We start from the raw sequence: 19,410 nt of genomic DNA on the forward strand, positions 1-19,410 counted from the left end.
AATATAGATGTTCCTCTGGCATCCTCTAAATGCCAATAAAATGCTAATAAAAACTTCTACCTGTCAATAAGAGAGAGCAGCTTGATGGGACAGCATTCCTGGAAGGGAAATCTTAATCAAAGCTGGCAAGGTGGGTTGATGCCAGCCATCCTGGGTGCTGACAGGCATAGACACTCTGGATAACACTGTATTCTCAGGAACAGACACAAATGTTCAGAGTGGGATGGGCATCATAGCCCTGTCGCAGTGGTCGGTTCTGAGTCCCGGCTTCATGCTCCTGTGCATGAGAAGGTGTCGGATGACGTCGCTGCCAGCAGCACGGGTGACAGGGGAGCTCTCAGCTCCTGGCCTTGGCTGATGCAGTCCTTTTTTCTTCCCTGCTATTCTTCTTTCAAGCCAATCTTCAAACAAAAAGAACCCGAAGAGATGATACTGCATTGTTTTCTGATGCCTAAAACTATTTCTTCAAACAAGGAAAATCACTCTATAGTCCATAATATCTAAAACCGGGCAGTGACTCATCCTCCTTGAGGAATAGCGTGAAAGAAAATTGTAACTGCAGCTGGAATATTGGTTGTCAAAAATGGGAGAAGATGTGACGTGTCCTACACATGCCCTCCTGAGTGTGGGCCAAGCGACGTGATGCATTGGGGCGCCCTGGGCTTTTGTGGCAGATCTGGTGGAGGGCTGAGGTGAGAATACTGGTAAACTATGACGTTCTTCCCACTGGGATGGAAGCTGATATGACTATACTTTTCCTTTCCTTTCCACATTTTCTCAACTTTCCTCTTCCTACCTGATGCAATGATTCCAAGACCAAGTCTGCGACTGCCTCTGCTGGAAACAGGGATGAGTTCTAAGAAAGAAACTGCAACTCTGCTTTTTCCATCGTTATGTCAGATGCCTAATGGAGTGATCTATGACCTTAGCTCATGTCTTAGTCCATTTTCTGCTGCAATAACCAACTGCAGAATGGGTAATTTATAAAGAAAATAAATCTACTAATCCTATTTCTGCATCATGAAAAGCACCATATCAAGGGCCTTCTTGCTGCAGCATCAGCACACGATGTCCGTGTTAATGTATTTGTGATAAAGTGAAAACCCATGCATGTGTGCTTGCATTTACAATGTACCCATTCCAATGGTAACAGCATTGTTACCAATTCATGAAGGATCTACACACAGCTTTTAAAGGCCTCACTTCCCAATAGCTTCAGAGTGAAAATAAATCTCAACATTTTTTACATGACATGTAAAACACAACATTCCATCTGTCAAAACTCATCACACATTTCTTCAGATAGAAATAGCCCACTAATTCTATATTTATGTAATTCTGTTCTATACGGAATGGACTAAAGGAGAGGTACTTGCTGGACTAGCACAATTGTTGAGATGAGACAAGAGCTCAACTGTGTCCCCTCTACTGCTCTGCACTCTATGAAAATTTGTCCTATACATCTCTTTTCCTGTGTCTGACCTGTGTGCTTTCAGTAAAATTATAATTGTAAAGTGTCTTAGTGAGTTCCACGAATCATTCCAGCATATCATAAAACCTGAGGAGTGGCCACAGGAGCCCCCAGTAGTGCGAGCCAGAGTGCAGGTGGCCCGAGGATTTCACGTGGACTGATGCTACCTGCAGGTGGCATGTGCAGAAAGGAACTGATTATTGGACTTGTCAGATCTGATGGTAACTCCAAGGAGTGGCAAAGCTGAATTGTACTATCAAAATGGTTAAAACACAAACATGTCTGCTGCTCTTTTATTGTGGTGGAATATACATGGCAAAGTTGACCTCATTTGTCATGTTATTCAAAATTATACATGTGCATATATTTTAATTATACATAGTAATTAAACATTTATGGTGCAAAATGGAGCATTACAATCCATGTTTATAATCTAATGATTACATTGGGTAACTGAGATGTCTGTCATCTCAGACATACCTGATTTCTTTGTGCTGGGAACATTCCAAATTCCACTAGCTATTTTGAAATAATTAATGCCTGCTATCCATTCCTATCCTCATGCCTCACGGAACACTGAAGTTACTTCCTCTACCTAACTGCACCTCTACATCTATTAATTACCCTCTCTCCATCTCTCTTTCCATCACATATTTTTCAGGCTCTGGTAACCATTACTCTATTATGCATTTCTTTGAGATAACGTTTCCTTCTCTAAATAAGGGTGAATACGCAGCATTTATCTTCCTGTGCCTGACTTATATCACTTCAATAATACCCCTTTTCCATTCATGCCACTGCAAATGACGGAATCTCATTTTTCTTTATGGCTACAGAATATTCTCATGTGTATATACACCGCATTTTCTTTATTCTGTTGATGACACTTAAGTAGATTCCAGATAATAGCTATTATAAGTACAACTACAATACATATGAATATTGATGTCTTATTGACATGCTGATTTCACTTTCTTTGGATATACACCCAGTGGCCAGACTGCTGGGTCACAGGGAAGTTCAAAACTCATAACCTAATGGCCAGTAGATCAAGAACTCCACAAGTGGCTCATCACGCGCCATTTTGTACAAAGGCCTTGCCACATTTTGTGGCAAAAGCTTTGAGACTACAGGGACAACAATGAGCTGCACATGTGCAGAGCTGGGAGCAAACTTAATGAGCTCAGTGCATTGTACTGGTCACCACATGCTGCAGGGAGTGGCACAACTGACTGCAAACAAAGAACTGTGCACCAACCACAATAAATAAAATAAGATCTGTGGGTAACACAGCTTAGAAACCTGCCCTAAAGAGAAGAATCTGCTAACCAGAAGTACAATGACCAAGAGCAAAAGAAGAGACAGAAGCACAATGAATATTATTGAAGATTCTCCTGCAAAAGAGCAAAAGCCTTTGCTAACCTCAGAGATAACCAAGGAACACATCAAGAAAATGGAGGATAGAAAACTCATTATAAAGCTTCTGATCGAGCAGGGAATGTGTGGAGATGCATCCCAACATTGGTAACAAACTGTGAAATGGCCTCATTTTGCCTTCATTCAAGGAGTAAAAGCTCTCCTACAACCCCAAAGAATTGCGCACACTGTAAGATCATTTCTGAAATTATTGCACAATGAATTCCAATATCAATATGATGTTTACACAAGCAAATGCTTGGCATAGTGATTAAAACTCTATTAAGGACCCAGCGCAATAGCCTAGTGGCTAAAGTCCTCACCTTGTATCCGCTGGGGTCCCATATGGGTACCAGTTCACATCCCAGCAGCCCTGCTTCCCAGCTAGTTCCCGGTTTGCAACCTGAGAAAGCCCAAAGCTTCAGGACCCTGCACCAACACGGGAGACTCGTAAGGAGCTCCTGGCTCCTAGATTCAGACCAGCTCCACTCCTGCTGTTGCGGCCACCTGGGGAGTGAATCAATGGACGTAAGACCTTCCTCTGTCTCTCCTCCTCTCTGTACATCTGCCTTTCCAATAAAAATAAATATATATTTTAAAAAAAAGCTTCTGATCAACAATGAGAAGCACATACAGGAGTTCAAGCAATTTAAGGAGTATGTCACACAGGAAATAGCAACACTGAAACAAAATTAAGCCGAATTACTGGGAATGAAGTATGCAACGGAGCAAACTAAAAATTCAGTGCAAAGTCTCAGTAATGGAATGAATGAAGCAGAAGAAAGAATCTCTGAATTGGAAGGTATTTCCTGTCACCAGGGGGAAACAATCAAAAAGCTGGAAGCAGAGCTGAGTCAAGCTAAGGAAAGTATTCAAGAAATAAGATACAATATTAAAAGGCCAAATATAAGGGTTATGGGAGTCATAGAAGATGCAGAAAGAGAAGCTGAGATTAAAGGTGTATTCAATGAAATAATAAGGGCAAATTTTCCTAATCCAGAGAAAAAGTTGGGAAACAACATCCAGGGGGGTCATAGAACTCCCAACAGGGTTGATCAAAAGTGATCTTCACCACAACACATGATAATCAAGCTCTCTCCAATCGAATATAAGGAAAAGATCCTTAAATGTGCATAGGAAAAAAGTCAAATGGCATATAGAGGAATGGCAATTCACAGCTGACCTCTCATAGGAAACTCTACAGGCTAGAAGTGAATGGAGTGGCATATTCCAGATTCTAAAAGGAAAAAACTGTCAGCCTAGGATAATGTACCCAGCAAAACTTTCCTTTGTCTTTGAAAATGAAATAAAATTCTTCAACAGTAAAGAAAAGCTTAAAGGCCTTTCCACTTGCAGACCTGGCATACAAATGATAGTTAAAGATGTTCTTTTGGGACAAACGATAATCCTGGCAAATGGGAAGGTCTGTTCAATAAATGCTGTTGGGACAACTGGTTGATAGCCTGTAGAAACAAAAAGATAGACCCACATCTCTCACCATACACCAAGATCAGATCTAAATGGATAAAAGATCTAAACCTACATCCAGAAACCTTTAAACTTTTGGAAGAAAATGTTGGAAATACTCTGCAAGATCTAGGGGTAGGTCCCTACTTCCTAAAAGACTCCAAAAGCAATAGAAATCAAGACCAGAATAAACAAATGGGACCTCATCAAACTAAGAAGCTTCTGTACAGCAAGGGAAACAATCAATAAAGTAAAAAAGCAGCCCACAGAATGGGAGATCTTTGCGCACTACGTAGGTGATAGAGGGCTGATCTCCAGAATATACAAAGAATAATGTATGCAGTGATCTGTGTGTAAGTCATCTGTCAATGATCTAACATCTATGTATCTAGTATCTATCTATTATTATTTCCATTGTAATTATTTTACAACAATAAAAAAAAAAAGATGTTCTTTTGGCAGAGAAAAGGAATAGCACCTACCAAAACCAAAGGCAAATGTGAAGAACATCTCAGTAAAATAACAACAGAAGACTACATCAATGAACAACCCATTGCTAAAATGACAAGAACAAATTACCACCTATTTTTATAACCCTGGATGTAAATGGGTTAAACTCACCAGTCAAATGTGTCAGACTAGTAGACTGGATTTAGAAAACTAAACCCATCTATTTGTTGCCTATGGGAGACACATCTTACAACAAACATCAGAAGAAATTATATCATGGATTTTGATGTCTTTTAGTTTCATTTCTTCAAAGCATTTTTTTTTCACATTGAGTTCTTCAGTGATTCATTGATCACAAAGTGGCATCATTTCTTCAAGAAGGTTCTGGATTTTCATTTCTTCAGCGACACATTAGTCATTCAGCAGTATGTTAGTTAACTTCATGGTGTTGTAGATTCTTTTTCTTCCTATTACTGATTTTGAGGCTTCTCATTTAAGGGGATGTATAGTAACTGTGTAATGGAGGCTATTACATCCAGTAGCATGCTGTTCAACTTCATGGTGTTATAAATTTCTATAATTCTTCCTGTTGTTGATAATTGCTTTGTGGCTTTTCATTTAAGGGGATGTATAGTAACTGTAATGGAGATTTTCATATTCAGATGTGAGGATAGAATGCAGTATGCATCTCTACTTCCAGATCAGAGATGAACTCCCAATGAAACTGTTGACTATATCTTGACAATGGGATTTGGACTCTGCCATTGTCCATGCCCGCAATGGTAAACTTATGACTGTTTGTGAAGAATGATACTATTGTAATAATATAGGGGAAACTCAGTGGGAGAAGGGGTCAGAGAAATCCCAGGGCCTAGGGAACTGTATCAAAAAATGATACTAATGATTTTAAAGTGAAAAAAAAGAAATGGAAAAAAACTGCATATAAACACTACACAAGTGTATTACGTGTATATAGTCGTGTTTTGCTAATTATTGGAATAGAAAAATATAAATGATGAAATTGCATGAACTATTGTTTAATCTTTATTAATGTTCTTTCAGTATTAAATATACAACAAGCACTTATACTTATTTACAGATTATAACTTTAAATTATGACTTTAGCAATAAAAATATGTTATCTTTGGTTAACCAGAACAAATTTTAACAGGCAAAACGTCTTGAAGTTGTCATGGCAGTTAGTGCTTCAGACCCACAGCCTTGCTGGCCTGCGATGATCGCTCCCGCTCTTTGGTAATTTCTAGCTCAATTTTGGCTTTGATTTTGTCCCAATCTATTAGGAGCTGCAATAGAAAAAAATAACATGGTCACATATTACAAGATATTTGTTTCTAACTCAGGGTAACCAACAGTAGATAAATAAAACCTATGACTTCCAAAACATTAGTGAAAATGTGGATATAAGAAGTTAGCAAGGAGAGGGCGTGGGTGTTCGGCATTGCAGCTCTGGCCTTTGGTACCACGGTCAAGCCGCTACTTGGAAGGCCCCAACCCCAGCTCTGAGTGTCTGAGTCTGAGTGCCAGCTGCACTTCAAATTCCTGCTTCCCACTAATGCTCATCCTGGGAGGCAGCAGGTGATGTCTCAAGCACTCTCATCCGTGACACTCATTTGGGAGACCTGGACCCAGTTCCAGGCTTTCACTTTGGTCTAACCCAGCCATGGCTACTGTGGGCACTTGGCAACTGTGGAAGATTTTTTTTTCTCTCCCCCCTCCCCGTTTACTTTCAAATACATGAAAGTATTATTTTTTTTTTAAAGAAAGACTACTAAAAACCATGAAACATGTTTCATGATAAGAATAAACAGAATTATTCATCATATTAACAAGTAGCAAGATAGTCCTTACGACTCCAAAGACCAAAATCTTGCAGCCAGCATTGTTATACAGCAAGTAAAGCTGCTGCCTGCAATGCCAGTATTCCAGCCCCTTTTGTTTCACTTCTGATGCAGTTCCACGCCAATACACCTGGGAAAGCCATGCAAGATGCCCCAAGTATTTGAGTCTCTGCCACACACATGGGAGACACAGAGGAAGCTCCTGCCTGCCAGCTCTGGCCCAGTTCAGCCTAGACATTGTGGCCATCTAGGAGTGAACACTCTTTCTCTCTCTAACTCTGCCTTTCAAATGGATACATAAATCTTTTTTTTAAAGATAAAAATCCAGTTGCAGTTGTTTACAAAAGGCTCAGTCAAGTAGTCCCGTGGAGCCTTAGGATTCTGAACAAATGCTCAGGCACAATGTGGGAGAGAAGACAGACTGTTCCAAACAACAGAAAAAAAAAGTGGCCCTGTCCACCAAGCCATGCTTAAAATAGACCAGGTCTTCATGTCATATGTTGACTATTCCTGAGACAAGCAATAATGAGGAAAAATAGGGAAGTATTAATTTCCGCTGAGCATATTCTGCAAAAGCGCATTTTTGCAATAATCCTAAACACACCATAGTGATTAGGACAATACTGAAGGGGCTAGCACTGTGGTTAAGCCATCAGCTGTGATGCCAGAATCCCATATTGGAGTGCTGGTTTCAGTAGCTCCCTGTTAATATGCACAGGAAAGCAGTGGAAGACAACCCAAACACTTGGGAGACCCAGGGATGGAGTTCCAGGCTCCTGGGTCAGCCTGGCCCAGCTCCAGCCATTACATCCCTTTGGGAAATGAACCAATGGACACAAGATCTGTTGGTCTCTGTCTCTCTAGTTTTTGAATAAATATTTTTAAAAGATTTATCTCTAGTTTTTGAATAAATATTTTTAAAAGATTTATTTATTTTTATTAGAAAGGAAGATTTATATAGAGAAGGAGAAACAGAAATAAATCTTCCACCCTTCTGGTTCATTCTCCAAATGGTTGCAGCAGCCAAACATGAGATAATACTAAACCAGGAGACAAGAGCCTCCTCTGGATACCTGATGCAGGTACAGGGACCCAAGGCTTTGGGCCATCCTCCACTGGCTTCTCCTGGGCCACAAGCAGGGAGCTAGATAGGAAGTGGAGAAGCTGGGACATGAACCAGCACCAATATGGGATGCTGATGCTTGCAGCGAGAAGACCAGCCAATTGAGCCTTTCCAGCCCCAATAAAATAAATCTTGGAAAAACAAATAATGGGGGATGGCCCAGTGGTGTAGCAGTCTAAGCCTGTCTGTGACACTGACATCCCATATGGGTGCTGGTTAAAGTCTCAGTTGCTCCATTTCCAAACTAGCTCCCTGCTTAAGACCTAGCAAAGTAGCAGAGGCTGGCCCAAGGCCTTGGGTCCCTGCACTCAAGTGGGAGATGCATAGAAAGCTCCTGGCTTCAGATCAGCCCAGCTGCTGGCTGCTGGCGTCATTTGGGGAATGAACCAATGGATGGAAGTTCTCTTTCTCTCTCCTTACTTCTGTATAACTCTGCCTTTCCAATAAAAATAACAAATATTTTTTTAAAAAGACAATGATGAACATGTACTAGAGAAATCAAAGGGAGACACATAAAAGAGTAACTGAAAATTACTAACATACTTGTATTTGTTTCTCTTCTATATAATGCAGCCTGTGCACCCTGGCCCCACTCTACGTATTAAGCCATGAGATTTGATGTTAGGAATGGAATTTGCCTTAAGTTCCATGAGTAATTTAATTAGACACACTTAACAAAGTTTGAAGATCGTAATTTAGAACATGTGTGTCCCCTTTCAGAGGCAAGACAATGGACAACTCGGATCCTGGATTAAACCAACTCTTATTTACAAAGATTAACACATAAAGCCCCATGACTGACTCAGATATCCAAAGGTTTCCACTTCCATGCATGGGAGTTATAAGTGAGTAGTAAATCTGATTAAAATATTACAGAAGAATTTCTTTTACTCTAGAAGATAAATGTCTGTCCTAGGATGCAAGTAACACTGCACTGAGAAACACAGCAAATGTTAAATTATGTGAAGGACTCATTTTTTTCAATCGGGTCAAAACTTGGCATTTTTTAAATGACAACACACTCACTTCCATGTCAAACAAAACACTTATTAAGAGGAACACAGAACTTGATGAATATCTTGGCCTTCTTCCTGATTTAAATTGATTTACATGTTTCTTAAAATCACAATGAAACCGTATACCAATGATAAACTGAACAACTGCCACTCGGATGTCTGTCAAGTAAAGGATGTATTTACTTGTAATAAAACAAACAGGAGTATCAGCTGATAGCCATCCTACTGAAAATAAATGTTATGCTTTCATCTTGGCATTTATCAAATTTTACAAGTGTTCTTCAAATAATCTAGATTTTGCTTCAGAATAATTTTAATAGCATTAGGTAAGATGTTCTCTGATAACTATCAGATAACTTCTACATTAAAGCCTATCCTTTTCTATTACAGGGACTTGGCCCTTATTCTAATCCCCAGTCAATTCTTACTATTATAGCAGCAATTTTTAAAAAAGATTTTATTTATTTTTATTGGAAAGTCAGATTTACAGAGAGAAGGAGAAATGGAGAGGAAGATCTTCCACCCGTTGGTTTACTCCCCAAGTAGCAGCAATAGCTGAGCCAACCTGAAACCAAGATCCAGGAGTCTCTGCTGGGTCTCTCATGCAGGTGAGGGTTCCAAGACCATGGGCCACCTTCTACTGCTTTCCCAGGCCACAAGCCAGCAGCTGGAAGGGAAGTGGAGCAGCTGGGACATGAACCAGTGCCCATATGGGATCCCAGTGCATGCAAGGTGAGGACTCTAGCCACTAAACTACCAGGCTAGGCCCACAACTAGGAACAATTTTAAAGTTACACGAAAAGGCTCCACAGCCTTTACCCCATCTCTCTACTCTCAGCTGAAAATCAGCTTCCTATTTCACAAAGAATGTATAGATGTTCCTTGACTTAGGATGAAATTACGTCCCAATCAATCCATTGTAAGTTGAAAATATCCTAAGTAAAAAACAAATTTCTCATACAACTAGCCTAGCAAACAGAACGGCTTAGAAACATGATATAAAGGTATTCAGGAAAATGGAATTACCAGAGAAGTTATTTTGGTACAAAGAATGTTGAAATCCATGCATAGGAGTACACCGCCGGTAGTATGCCCTCATGATCAAGAGGTTGATCTGAACTTGCAGTTCACTGCCAAGACCCAATACCATGAGACTATTGTCCTATCTGCTATTATCCCAGAAAAACATCAAAATGGAAAGCACAGTTTCTACTGAGTGTGTATTACTTTCAGATAAACATAAAGATAAAAAAAAATTGTAACTTGAAACCATCCCAAATCAAGAGACTGCGAAGGCCATTAAGTGTGAATTCCCTTCATTTTCCTTCTTTGCACTCAGACTTGCTTATATATGTACCATGTTTATCTCTTTCCCTTCTGTCTCAACTCAAATTCTTCACATACATCCCTGAGTCATCTTCACAGCTCGTTTATGACATCTTCAATTTCCTTCTCCTCACTGGTTCATTGGCCGTGCCTTTCTCTCATCTCCTCTGGGACTCTACTCTTCACACTACACACTATCATTTAAAGGGGTTGGGGTTGTAGTGTAAAAGATTAAACTCCTGCCTGGAATGCCAGCATCTCATATGGGTTCTGGTTGCTCAGCTCCCAGTGCAGAACCCAGCTGACATACCTGGGAGGGCAGTGAGAGTTGGCCTGGGTGCTCAGGTTCTTGCCACCAGGTGGGAGACCTGGGTGGAGCTTCCACGCTCCTGATTTTACCCTGGCCCAAACCTAGCCATGGCAGGCATTTGGGAAATGAATCAGAGGGTGAAACATTTCTCCCTCTTCCTTCCCCAATCCCATGTGTGTGTATCTCTATCTCTTTAACTTCACCATTGATATAGTTAAATTTTTTTAAAGAGAACTTTTAACTAAAGCCACCATCAGCTGTTTTCAACCTTTATCCTAAATATCATATGGTTCAATTATTTATCCAACAAATATTTCATGCTTAATATGTGTAAGGATTATCCCAGGCACAAAGATTCAGCAGTAACCAAAAGAAAACTCCTTGACTTTATGGAGAGACCATAACAAAGACGGACAATAGTAGGAGATGCAAACAATAAACAAAATGAAAGAAAATGTACTGTCTTCAAAGTGGTAAGGTTTTGAAGATAGGAAAGGGAGACAGTGAGTACCAGACGAGATAGGGGGCTGCACTGTTCTCAGTCAGCTTGGCGGGACTTCTCACACTCCAAACATAGTGATTGTAGAAGTCAGTGTCTGAAAAGCTTACAGTAAGACAGCAGATGAGGAGCAAAGCAGTGTGCACTCCCAGAGAGGGGCATGATGGGATGCTAGCTGTCTGCTGATGCACACACCTGGGGAGCAGCAGGCAATAGCTCAGCTATTTGGGCGCCTTCTACCCATATGCAAGACCCAAAGTGAGCTCTGGGGTCCTGGCTTCAGTCTGGCCCACCTCGCTGCTGTGGGCACTTTGGGGTAGCAGCCTGGCCCACCCCGCTGCTGTGGGCACTTTGGGGTAGCGAATGGGATAGCTGTCTATCTCCCTGCCTTTCACATTTTTTCTTCTTGTTTTTATTTGTTGTAATAGTCCATGATATGGTTCTATAGGGCCCAGGATCTCCCTTCCCTGCTCCCCAAATCACAGCCCAGCCACTGCCCACTGATTTCCCCATGTCATTACAATAGTATAGTCCTTCAAAGATATAATTTTTAACAGGAAGCAATTTCTCAGCAAATGAGTTACTACCTAACATGACCTCACTATTTTAAGACCTGCAAATGTGCAGTTTAAGTAGTAGCAATGCTGACACTCTTCTGGATCTTCTTAAAATCCAATACCCTCTGGGACAGGTGCAGTAGCGTAACAGGCTAATCTTCCACATGCAGTGGCAGCATCCTACATGGCCATCAGTTCACGTCCTATCTGTTCCATTTCTAATCCACCTCCCTGCTTAAGACCTAGGAAAGCAGCAGATGATGGCCCAAGTACTTTGGCCTCTGCACCCATGTGAAGGAAAGACCTGGCTCCTGGCTTCGGAGACGCTCGGCTCCAGTTGTCATGGCTATTTGGAGAGTGAACAAGTGGATGGAAGATTCTCCTCTCTGGAAATATGGCTTTCAAATAAAAGTAACAAATACATCTTTAAAAATTTCAATGTCTTTTCAAATTCTTTGGATTTGATATTTTTTCCTCTAGAAAAATATTCTAAGAATTTTCTGGACTTCTGCTTTTCTTTTTTCAGAGTACACATCCAAAAGACTTCATGTATTCCTTGAGTGATTTTTATTTACCAAACTTACAATGTAATTTACAAGTATTTACTGAACACCATTGTAGGTTAAGTACAATGATGCATGAGCTGGTGTGATGGCTCAGCTGGCTACTCCTCTTCCCATCCAGCTCCCTGCTAATGGCCTAGCAAAGCATAAAACCTTGGGACCATGCACCCATGTGGGAGACCCAGAAAAGGAACTTGGCTCCCGGCTTCAGATAGGTTTAACTACTTGGCCATGGTTGCCATTAGCAAATGAACCAGTGAATGGAAGATGTTTCTTTCCATCTCTTCTCTGTAATCTGCCTTTCTAATAAAAATAAATAAATCTTTTTTGAAAAATGTATAATGACTCTAAATAACAGTTCTTGGAAGACAACACATCGTGAACAAATCCCAGATTTCTATATGTTAAATACCCAAATAACATATTAGTGCTCACAAACATGAATCATATCAAGCTTCTCTTACTGTTAGATTCCATTGTTACAAACTTTCACATATTAGACACTGTGAACCCACCAGCATTCACCAAATACCTACAAGAAATTTCTCAGTGTTATTTTATTTATTTTTTTTAAAGATTGATTTATTTTTTATTGGAAAGATGGATACACAGAGAGGAGGAAAGACAGAGAGGAAGATCTTCTGTCCAATGGTTCACTCCCCAAGTGACCACAATGGCTGGAGCTGCGTCGATCCAAAGCCAGGAGCCAGGAGCTCTTCCAAGTATCCCATGTGGGTGCAGGGTCCCAAGGCTTTGGGCCATCCTCGACTGCTTTCCCAGGCTACAAGCAGGGAGCTGGATGGGAAGCAGGGCTGCCGGGATTAGAATCGGCTACTTTATGGGATCCCAGAGCATGCAAGGCGAGGGCTTTAACCACTACACCATCGTGCCGGGCCCATCTCGGTGTTATTTTAAAATGGCATTCTCCATTCTATTCTTACTTCTGAAATAAAGGGGTTTTATAATCATAATAATATATTCATAATATAATCATAATTTTGGCAATAAGAGAGTAAGTGTGGATGACAGACCACGACTGGGTTACAGACCTACATGAAACCCTAAGATCAGTAAGATCTGTACATATCCCAAAAGGTAAATAGAAAATATTTCCTTCTTAGAGCACTGCTTTATGATTTTATTTAATGTCCAATGACATGCATGAACAAAAAAGTAGGAAAACAGAACAAATGCTATAGAGTCAAAGTGTTCTACACAGTCTGAAAATAAAAACACCAATGACACCCATGTTGTTCTGATTATGCAGCTATGTAAATCTCTTCTGCTTTTATTCTATTGCTTATTGTATTCAACTATTCTACTTAGTCAACCTACTCAGGCACAAGCAAGTGCCCTGGTATGCTATGGTGACAAACTACGCATTTTCTGGCCAATGTCCTCTGTGCTTTCATATTTTTCAAGGAGTAAAACGGAAAATTGGAAGAATACCAAATCCAGGAGTTGCAAGCTTTTTAATCTCAGCCATCTATATTAATTATCTACAATAATTAGTATCCAACTTTAATGCACAGTGAATATTCTGAGTTAATCCTGGCTATGAAATTTCAGAGAAAAAATTAGTATTATAATCATAAAATCAAAATAAGTCTATGCCATAACAAGATAAAAAATTCTTCTAGAGATTATGGTATGAACCATTCTTCTTGGTACAATTAACAATAAACATTCATATATTTACACAGCAAATGCAAGATAGGGTATAACACTTACACCTTCTGCATACTGCAAATATCGTTTATTCGTTTCCTGTTTACCAAATGTTGCCAGAAACTTCTGACGGTATGCGAGAACTGTGTCGACATGTGTTTTGTATTTTATGGCCAATTCCAGTGCCCTATGAGAAAAACAAAAACGATTATCAGCATTTCTTTTGTCAGATTCCATAGAACAGTTTTAGAGTTGGGACTAGGACAAATCATTGCTCTTTCTTTACCGTGAACATCGAATGTCAGTTTCTACCTTGCCCAGCTTGCAAATTCCAGTTACTTCAAGCGCCAGATTAAACATGACCCCTTTTCCTTATCTACCTTCTCTTGTAGAAACAAATGACCATTATTTTATCTTTGCTTCATACCATTCATACAGTCTTTTGCAATAGCATCTCTTACAGTATAATGATTATTTATGAACATGTTCCTTCATTAACTGAGAGAAGATATGAATTCCATTTCTCTTTGGTGACTACTTCAGAGTGCAGATATTGTAAATATTGTGAATTTCTTTTAATCAATATAAAATTCAAGTGAATCAACTTCCCAACATTGTGACTCAATTATCTTGACCATTTTACAAATCTATAATGAATATGTTTATAAAATTAAAAACTGATATCCTTATGCTACTGTTAAAGCAAATTTTTAAAATTATGAAAATAAATGGCTGTAAGCTCTCACAGTTTTTTCCTAAGCTTTCACTTAGAAAAAGTTGTCACATTTTACAGTCATTGGTTGTCCCTAAATTATTTATAAAGTTATGTTTACACAGAAGATGAGAACTAACTGGATCACTGAAAAAGATACAAACTCTATACATTAATGATTATTACAGAGAACTCCAAGATTAATCCTCAGTTCTAGATTGTTTTGCTGTAGGTTCTGCACAGTGAGTGCCTCAGCTGTTGCAATCTCATGCACAATGTGTATTAGTAGAGTCAGGAACAACTCCGTGGAGTATGACTCTCTTATCTTATTCACTGTCACCTTGCTTTAAAATATGGGTATCTGTCATCATAAAAATAAAAAATACAATAGTTCTGATGTTTCCTTGCTTTCTAAAATGAAGCGAGCTCTGAATAATCCAATCATAACTTGTCAGAGCCTACTGTTATATAAATTTGTTGTTTCAAACAAAATTGACTACTGACTGGGCGTTTCCATTTATGAATCTTCAGTAAGAAAATGACTCATTCTTATCATGCATTGGTTTGCTTTTGTAATAAATTAGACGGTCACTTTTAAAAGAAATGTAAATATATAGTGCATGCTGATTGACAAATGACAGAGTTGAGGAATCAAAGCTATGAAGATAAAGCATGCAAAATAAAAATGGTAATATCAAATTAACCAAAATAATTTATAAAATATGTTGACATATACTATATTGCTGCATCCATGGTCAGTAGTTACTACCTATCCAGGAATCCCACAAAGTATGCATTCCTCTTTGACTTTAAGTCAAAGGATAGGCCGAGAGGAAACATGAAGGTAAGAAAATACAGAGGACACAAGTGAAAGACAGAAGGCGGCAAAGAGCAGTTCCCGCGGCTCGGGAGGAGAAATCCTGGTTCATCCGCTCCGAGGCTCCGACGTGGGTGCATCTGAGTGGTGACTGGTGAGCAACCACTTTGGTGTCTTAGAAATTCCACTCTCCCTTGGTGACTGCATCACATCGGGGTAGGACAGCTTGGTTATCCAAAACTAAGTCTTTGAAAAGTAGAGTACATAAGCACTGACACAGTGAGTTATGTAGAAATAACAGAATGTGGTGCCAACCCTGCACGGAGATACCACATCCTATGCTCTGTTCGTCTTTACTGTCATAATTTTTTTTCACTTTTTATTACAGTAAAATCTGTATTAATTATTTGGTAAAAAAACAGCCATGTTTAAAGGTAAACATTGAAATAATCGTGATGTTTTAAATATTTTCTACAAGCACACACTGGGTGAAAACTGTCTCTGTAGCACGTTTCATTGGGCACTTACTCAAAATTATATAAGGGTTTTAGGAACAGTATGCTTCTAGTGTTAAAATGGTCATTTGGCAACCAAACAAATGTGACATTATATGGTAGGGCTGGAATAAGTCCATGTATTTTAAAAAGAAGTCAGTTATGTAAAAATGATGCTGTAACTTCAAAATGTGATCTTTTGCATAAGTTGAATAAAGTCAAATCACTTTAAGTGATCTGCTGTTAAAGATTAAACTTATTTTTATTAATGCTTACGTAAAGCAATCATACAGTTCTCTGAGGCTGTGACTTGCTTCTCTTCACTTCAGATTTTGGGAGCAGACTGCCACAGTCTCCAAAGCCAACGTCAGGCAGAACACCAGCTTACCTATACCTCTTCAAACTGACCTGCATGTCACCACCAAGAAAACACGGAAAACAGAAGCACAAACCAGAATGACAATGCTTTGCAACTAAAACCACATATGAACAAAATAAAATGTTTCCTTTAAGAAACTCAAAGAAATGCAGAAATTTACAGACTTTTAAATTCTTTGCTTAATGATAAAATTGGAATATCAAAATTTTATGGCCCTTAATGAATGAATCTGGCTGCTAACATCAGAAAAATAGAGATAACTAGTCACTCCGTAAATAGATACACTATCTCCAAGGGAGCCTTGTCCACCACCCACACATACACACATAGATACACTATCAAACCTAAGTCTAATTAACCTTCTAGACTCAACAACCAATTGGCAGCAAGTAATTCAGAACCCAGAGAATCATGTTAAATAATAGCACAGAGATGAAATCAACAACGTCCAGACTACAGGAAATCATACAGACTCATTTTTTTTCCAATGGAAAAAGTGCAAGAAAACACAGAAAAGAAACAGGAGAATTTGAGGTTAAAAGAAACTTAAGAACATGTCAGTCAGTTATAATATATGGATCTCTCTTGAATCCTGATTCAAATAAACCATAAAAACAACAAAAAGTATGGGATTCAGTAGAGAACATTGACTGTAACTACTGTTAATTTTAAAAGTATGATAATAGTATCGTAGCTATGTTAAAAATAAACACGTAGGGAGCAGATACTCAGCCTAGCAGCAAAGGTGCCCACTTCCTATGTCCTCACATCTTAACCAGAACAGCTGGGTTCCAGGCTCCAGCTTCCCACAGAGCAGATATTAGCAGGCAACAGCGATGGCCCAGCCGAGTTCCAGCCATCTCTGAGTGGGAAACCTGGGTGGAGCTGAGGATTTTGACTGTATTCCTGGTTGTTGATGATCATTTAGGGAGTGAGCCAAATTTTGGAGACATGTACCGAAACATTTATAGATAAAATGATATGATAACTGTGATGTGTTTTTTTAAAAAGCAGTAGCAGAGGACTTGGGGTAGAGATAAAGAATTACCACAAATGGATAATTCACCAGTTGAGTGATAAGTACATGAGAAAGTTTAAAACTAATTTTTATCCTTGTCTATGTACTTGATAACTGCCATAACAAATTATGTAAAGAATTCCATCTTTTCCACTTTCCTAATCTATTTTGCTGAATCCTTTAAACAATATTTACTTATTTGTTTGTTTACTTGAAAGACAGAGTAGCAGAAAAGAGGGAGGGAGGCAAGGAGAGACAGGGAAGGGGGGGGGAGAGAGAGAGAATCTTCCATCTGCTGGATCACTCTCCAAATGGCCGCAGCATCTGAAGCTGGGCCAGGCCAAAGCCAGGAGCCAGGAATTCCATCCAGAGTCTCCGACATGGGTGACAGAGACTCAAGTACTTGAGCCATCATCATGCACATTAGCAGAGTTGGATTGCCAAGCCTTACTGTCATTCCAGTATGAAATGTGGGTTTCCAGAGAATCAGCGTGGTCGCCTAGCGGCTAAAGTCCTCGTCTTGTACACGCCGGGATCCCATATGGGTGCCGGTTCTAATCCCGGTGTCCCTGCTTCCCATCCAGCTCCCTGCTTTTGGCCTGGGAAAGCAGTTGAGGACGGCCTAAAGCCTTGGGACCCTGCCCCCGTGTGGGAGACCTGGAAGAAGCTCCTGGCTCCTGGCTTCGGATTGGCACAGCACTGGCTGTTGCAGTCACTTGGGGGTGAATCATTGGATGGAAGATCTTTCTCTCTGTCTCTCCTTCTCTGTATATCTGACTTTGCAACGAAAATAAAATAAATCTTTAAAAAAAAAAAAAAAAGAAAAGAAATGTGAGTTTCCAAGCAGTGACTTAACCCACAGAGCCACAACATCACTCCTGAGTTCTCTTCTTGAACCAACCCCCTGCATGTTGACATACAGCAGAGATGTGCCTACTGCCTTCTTTTTTAAAAAAAAGATTTATTTATTTTATTACAAAGTCAGATATACAGAGAGGAGGAGAGTCAGAGAGGAAGATCTTCCATCTGATGATTCACTCCCCAAGTGAGCCGCAACGGCCGGTGCACAGATCCAAAGCCGGGCACCAGGAATTTCTTCCGGGTCTCCCACACGGATGCAGTGTCCCAAAGCCTTGGGCCATTCTCGACTGCTTTCCCAGGCCACAAGCAGGGAGCCGGATGGGAAATGGAGCTGCCAGGATTAGAACCAGCGCCCATATGGGATCCCAGCACATTCAAGGTGAGGACTCCAGCCGCAAGGCCACGACGCCGGGCCCTGCCTACTGCCTGCTACCCCTTAGTCAATCTCCCTGAGCTGAGGACTGACTTTCTGTAAATTCAAGCTCTCCTGACCTTGTCACTTGTATATTCTACTACTTGGTGGGAAAACACAATATTTGTTAAAATCCAAATTGTGGAACACCTTACACACTATCCTAAATTCCCACCAAAAACCCCACTCTCCAGTAGGACTTTGGTGTATATATATATATATGCCAGATGTGGGTTATCCTGTGGTTGAGGCATACAGGTTGAAGCCCCAGCCAGCCTTTCCTGGTGCAAAATACTTAGACAAAACCATAGCTTATAGGAAGAACCACATATTCAGTCCTAACAGAAAAGGCAAATAAACATGTATATAACCAGGCATATAAGAAGTCATTAACAAGTTAGTCAATTAATGGCACAATTGACTAAGCACACTAATTAATCACACAATTTTGTACTATGTTTGAATATCTTCAAAGATGGAAATTACTGAACCCTCTAAGCAGGCCATTCTTTGAATTCTAACTTCACATTATGATTCTTACACTGAATCCAAATATATATATATATACATCTTTTTATCTCTACCTTTTTAATTTTAGTCATAGCATTTAGAGTAGTGCAATCAAAACTGTCTTTTAAAATTTGTTTTAAATTACTTTTTTTTTAAACCACAATATAGTTTTCTAAATATAGGGGTCTTTCTTCTTCCTCCCTCCCCATTTCCCTGCACCCCTGGCTATTATTTCCCAAATGATTACAGTAGTGAAGTCCCTTGGTAGTAATGACAAGATAGCTTCCTGGTATTTAACTGTCTCATGCTGTGTTAGATTTGGGAGAGTATCCAGTATCTTGTACAGACATATGAACACGTTTCATACTGGGAGTCCTTTCTTCAGGAACGGAGATGTGCACTGTAAGCACTTTGCTGCCCAGTACACTAGTCTCCATTACACTGTTCATCTGTAACAGTATATGCATGTATTTGGTTACCTA

General features: G+C 39.8%; 1 protein-coding gene across 1 annotated transcript in view; it reads right to left on the reverse strand.

The window, feature by feature from the left end:
* Positions 1-5,832: 5,832 nt before the first annotated feature.
* Positions 5,833-19,410, reverse strand: part of IFT80 (intraflagellar transport 80) — a 109,624-nt gene continuing 96,046 nt past the window's right edge. The window contains exons 19-20 of the mRNA XM_058661499.1: positions 13,789-13,912; positions 5,833-6,108 (exon numbers count right to left, since the gene is read on the reverse strand). Coding sequence (XP_058517482.1) covers positions 6,004-6,108; positions 13,789-13,912 — 229 coding nt within the window. The 3' untranslated portion in view covers positions 5,833-6,003. The remainder of the gene's footprint in view (positions 6,109-13,788; positions 13,913-19,410) is intronic.

The sequence above is a fragment of the Ochotona princeps genome, chromosome 3 (genome assembly GCF_030435755.1).
Source record: "Ochotona princeps isolate mOchPri1 chromosome 3, mOchPri1.hap1, whole genome shotgun sequence".
Classification (NCBI taxonomy): Eukaryota; Metazoa; Chordata; class Mammalia; order Lagomorpha; family Ochotonidae; genus Ochotona; species Ochotona princeps.